This window comes from Oncorhynchus clarkii, chromosome 17, assembly GCF_045791955.1.
Source record: "Oncorhynchus clarkii lewisi isolate Uvic-CL-2024 chromosome 17, UVic_Ocla_1.0, whole genome shotgun sequence".
Taxonomy (NCBI): domain Eukaryota; kingdom Metazoa; phylum Chordata; class Actinopteri; order Salmoniformes; family Salmonidae; genus Oncorhynchus; species Oncorhynchus clarkii.
Window position 1 is genome coordinate 65,138,691 of NC_092163.1, and position 4,769 is coordinate 65,143,459.

Below are 4,769 nucleotides of genomic sequence, written 5' to 3' on the forward strand. Positions count from 1 at the left end.
CTGTTGGTTAGTTCTTATTTTCTGATGAATAGGCATATGCCTATATAAAACGTTTTCACATAACTTTTCCCCTAACTGATAAAACTTACAATCACTCAAAATATTATTGAATATATGCTTGACTAGGCTATCCTTTATATGATGAAGACTAATCCATTTTCTTTCTATCAATCAATCCACTAGTTCCAAAAATGTCAGGTAGTCATACTATAATATCCTATTAGTCTGTTATAGAATCCCTATCAAGTTGTGTCGTGTGGAACATGATATTGTAAATGTATAGTTACCTACAGCAACCTGCTTAAATCCAAGTTTTCTTTTTTTTCATGTCTTCTTGATTTAGGTCTACAATGGCAAATGCCATATATTCTGGTCCATTTTTATCCTAGTGGGCCTGTCTAACTTTTATTGTTTTGTTGTTGCACAAAATTATAATTATCTATCTAATAATGGGGGCCTCAAGGAAAAAAATGGGCTGTTGTGGGGGCCTCTAGGAAAAAATAGGCCGGTGTGTCAGAAATGCCAGAGCCGATTTCTAGTCCCAGTCTGCCCCTGACTGCTGCTTTATGGATTATGTGAGTGTTAATGTTATGTAAGCATGTGATGTTATGATGAGAAGCAAGGTTGGGTTGCATTGCTGTGCAACATGCTAGGGTTCTACCAAGATTCAGACCCAAACTCTTATTTCCACCGAAAAAAAACTTTATGTAAACAATACTTTATAGACAAAATATGTACTACAAGCAACCTTCTGTTATGTCCCAAAATGAAAATCCCAAGTACCTTATCCTATACAAAACTAACATTTTGCTGTAGCATTACATTCATTCTCCTCTCTTTGACACAGCCTCAATAATTGATACAAATACATTTAGGCATCTGCCATAATTTGTCTGCTTTAAGCAAAATCAAGCATGAACTACGAACAGGCCAGAAATTGACCAGACCCGAAATGAATAATGAGCATGATGCAAATCAGGTTTAGCACAATGCTATGTACATGTTCTCTTGGCAAACAGCAAAATGGCCATCTAAAATTCCCTCCCTCTAGTTACAATGCAAATACACTCTATAGGTCATGTATCAAAAATAGAGATGTACAAGTAGTATAAACAAAATAATTACAAGACATTACCTCACAAGAACTACTTGCACGAATGGTAGTGACTTACAAACTCAAAACTAAAATGCATAACTGAATGCATCACTCCTCTATTTACATGAGTGACACATATCAGGTCCGGTGACACCATCCTGACTTTTTCTAAAGAATAAAATCCAGTGGAGTCCATTTAGCTGCAATGTAGCGTACACTTGGTGGGTGAAGAGGGAGCAATGGATTTTGTGACAACCCTGGTCAACATAAACCAGAGACGTATTTGGTAGCGTTCTGGTCTAAAGGCGGGTCCGTTGCAGTTTCAGCAGTTACAGATGCAGAAAATGTGGATCCTCCGGTCGCACGTCTAAAACACATAGAACCTCAAGCAGCATCTACAGGGGTTTTGTTAAATTCTTACAATCAATACAGACCGGTGTGTGTGCAAAGGGCAGGTCTGAATGGCTGGAGGCTGTGCTGTCTGCTCATCTCCATGTTTTACTCTGACATTCAACACAAGTGCAGGGAAGCCATCCCCACAGTAAGTCCTTCTCTTAACCACTTTTGTCATGTCCTTGTGTTGACCAGCTCTTCACAGTGACTCAGAGCTTTGCAACAGGTCATCTGTGATCCTCCATAGGGTCAGAGCTTCAGTGCTAACTGGCTCCAAGGTTGATCTGTGGGCTGGTTTGGAGGGTTGTGGCCACTGGGTTTGTGCGTGACAGTTGTTGTTTGCTCTCAAAGGGAGAGTGTGGGCTGCTGTTGCTGAGGGAGACAAACTGGTGCTCTTGTGTTTGTCCTTGCTAACCTGGACGCCTTCCAGCAGGCGATCCGTTCAACCCCAAACATTCATAGAGCAGGGTGCAAACACAAAATTGTATCAGTCTTTGGATTCCAAGTTCATGGGGGGGCTTGTTTTAAAGCTTGAAGGAGGGCTGGTGAGTCCATGGGTGCTTGGTAGAGTGTCGGGGAACCTGCCCTGGGAGACATTACTAAGTTTTTAGGTATTTTCTCTGGAGACAAGCTGGCTGCTGAGACATTCATGCCCGGGTACAAAAAGGGCATGCCCCCTGGGAACCAGCACTTCTCCATCATGGGCCACGATGCAGCTGCTTGAGGGATGAGGTAGAAGGGCACGCAGAGGGGGGTCTGGTGTTGGGAGAAGCTCATGTAGCTGTGATGGCTGCTAACCACCTGCCCAGAGGAAGACTCGTCCTCTGAGTAGTCAGATTTTAACCTCTTGGCCTGGGGCTCAGCACCCTCCTGCTTGACGCCACCTCCTGCCATCCTCTCAGCCAGAGCATATTTGAGCTCCCCCTCCTTGCTGTAGTAGCTTGAGCGTTGGGCTTTGAGGTCCCGTTTCTCGTGTTCCCCTCCATAGCCGCTGTCAGTGTCTGTGTCATTGCCACTCTGCTCTCCATGTCCGTGGGGGTATGTCCTTTGAATGACAGACACAAAGTTCTTGGGGTGACCCTCCTTGCCCTTAGGCATCTGACCAGCAGGCTTCTCCATGCTATCGATGGGTTTGTGGGTGGGTTCTTCGGACTGGGGGCTGAATGGACCCTGGAGCACCTCTGATGCTACTTTGTGGAGGTGGCTGATCATTTCAGAGGGGGTCAGGGGGTCTCTGCTGCTCCCCTGGTTAGCCAGGTACTGGAGGACCTCCTTAGCACAGACATGGAAGCCAGAGTGGAACATCTCCTCACTGTTCTCTGAGCTAACACTGCTCTGATCCCCTGAGAGAAACAAAGTAATATCAGGTATTAGGTTCATATTTAATAATGCTACAGTTTTGGCAATGAAACAGGTTACTTGTTTTATTTCTTTTTTAATGGGAAAGATACAATTTTAGCTTTGATTGAGCAGCATCGTCTCGATGGTATAGCCCGTCAATAATAAGTAATACTATTGATTGGGGGGAAAGAGTGTAGCCCATAATAAAATGAAACAGTGTAACTCAAGGTATCAAACTTACTGATTTGAAATGCAATGATTTTCTGCTGCTGCTGTTCCAGGAGAGTGCTCAGGGCTTTCACATGCTTCAGGGTGAGTTCCAACACCACAGCTTTCTCCAAATGGCCTAGAGTCTAAAACAGGAAGACCTTGATAAGCATGTTGATCTTTCTTATATAACAGTTTTAGCAGCTGAACAGAAGACAAACTGCCACAGGGTAGGGAGGCAGGCAATCTGCACACCACACCAACACAACACAGTACATTTAAGACATAGTTTATCAACATATTGTTTATGTAAATTGTTTTGAAAGGGTTTGAGGCAATATGCGTAGGCAGTTAATTCAATTATTATAATTAACCAAACTTTTCAATCGGATAATATGAAATACTATTGATGTAATAATAATAATAATAAACAAGTTATTTACATTATGAAAAAAAAAAGAATAATATGTTGCCTTTGTCATAACAGGCAACATTTTTGGATTAAGGAATCAGACTAATCAAGGCATTGATTTGGACAACAAATTAATCATGAACAACCAGGTGGCGCTTTTGCATTCCTATTACACAGTCAGTAGTAGTAGGCTACACATTAAATTAGTACTCACTGTGAGTTTGAGATGTTCTGGCAATAAATCCTTCAGTTGGGCAATGCATTCATTGATTCTGTCACGTCTTTTCTTCTCAATCAATCGGTGGGGTAACTTGTATGTCTCCTGTGGGAGAAAAACAAGTACATTTGTTAGTAGATGTGTAAAATGTATTCAATAGGGAATAAGAAATAAGAAATTGCCGACAAAAGTAAACCTAAGATGTACAAAATGTTTTAAGTAAAGAACATAAGCATACCTTACTGTCTTCCACGCGCTTCATTCCCTTTCGGTGTTTGCACACGTACTTTGGGAAATCTTTTCTATAGGACAAAAATAATAGAAAGTATTGATAAGTCATGCTTATATTGTTTAAAAAAAAATATTATTTACATAAGAATACTATTTTGTTTTGCAGTTTTGTAATGCATACATTGTAAGCTGTTTCTGGGGGCTTACCCTTGCATGTCTGCCATCTCCTGCGACTGGTGTTTTGCCATACAAGGAGGAGGTTGCGCACTTGTAATCCTCTCCATTTTGCGTCTTTATGAAATCCAAATATTGGTATCCAAACAATTCAATATTAAAACTAGGCTTCAGTTGTCTTTCAATATTCAGCTAATTCTGTCATCTGAGAGTAAAAAAAGTTTGTTCTTACTGCTAAAATTATTGTTATGTTATTTTATTCAATAGTGAACACTTTTTCTATAAAGAATATTATTTCATCAGGCTATTGCTTTGCAGAGACTGTCAATGTGATGTTGTCACTCTGAGATCCAAGCACAGCAATAGTTCAGATGCTCTACTCCCGGGTAAATGTGTGATAGAGGGGTGGTTTGGTCTACGTGTTAAATAAACCCTGTGACTAGACACGTCTCTCCGTTGGAGAGCTGATCTACCTCCGTCACATGAGACTCACGTGTTGGACGGTGCTTTCAAGCCATCTAGAGTACAACCCATTTCTATAGTTAAAGAGGATCTGCACGAGAATGGCCCTCCCTCTTATTCTAGCGGGCTGTGTCCCGTGTACCACCATGCTACAGCTATGCTACGAGAACATAAGACAACTCTAGGCAGAACGTGCAAGTATATGTTTACTATATAGGAAGTAGAGCAGAATTTCT

General features: G+C 41.4%; 1 protein-coding gene across 1 annotated transcript; it reads right to left on the reverse strand.

Annotated features, from left to right (window-relative positions):
* Positions 1-679: 679 nt before the first annotated feature.
* LOC139371276 (class E basic helix-loop-helix protein 40-like) lies at positions 680-4,553 on the reverse strand. The gene is made up of 5 exons (XM_071111560.1): positions 4,105-4,553; positions 3,905-3,968; positions 3,664-3,771; positions 3,072-3,183; positions 680-2,832 (listed from the first exon to the last, which is right to left on the reverse strand). Exons 1-5 carry the CDS (start codon positions 4,179-4,181, stop codon positions 1,997-1,999), a joined length of 1,197 nt encoding a protein of 398 aa, XP_070967661.1. The 5' UTR covers positions 4,182-4,553; the 3' UTR covers positions 680-1,996.
* Positions 4,554-4,769: the final 216 nt, after the last annotated feature.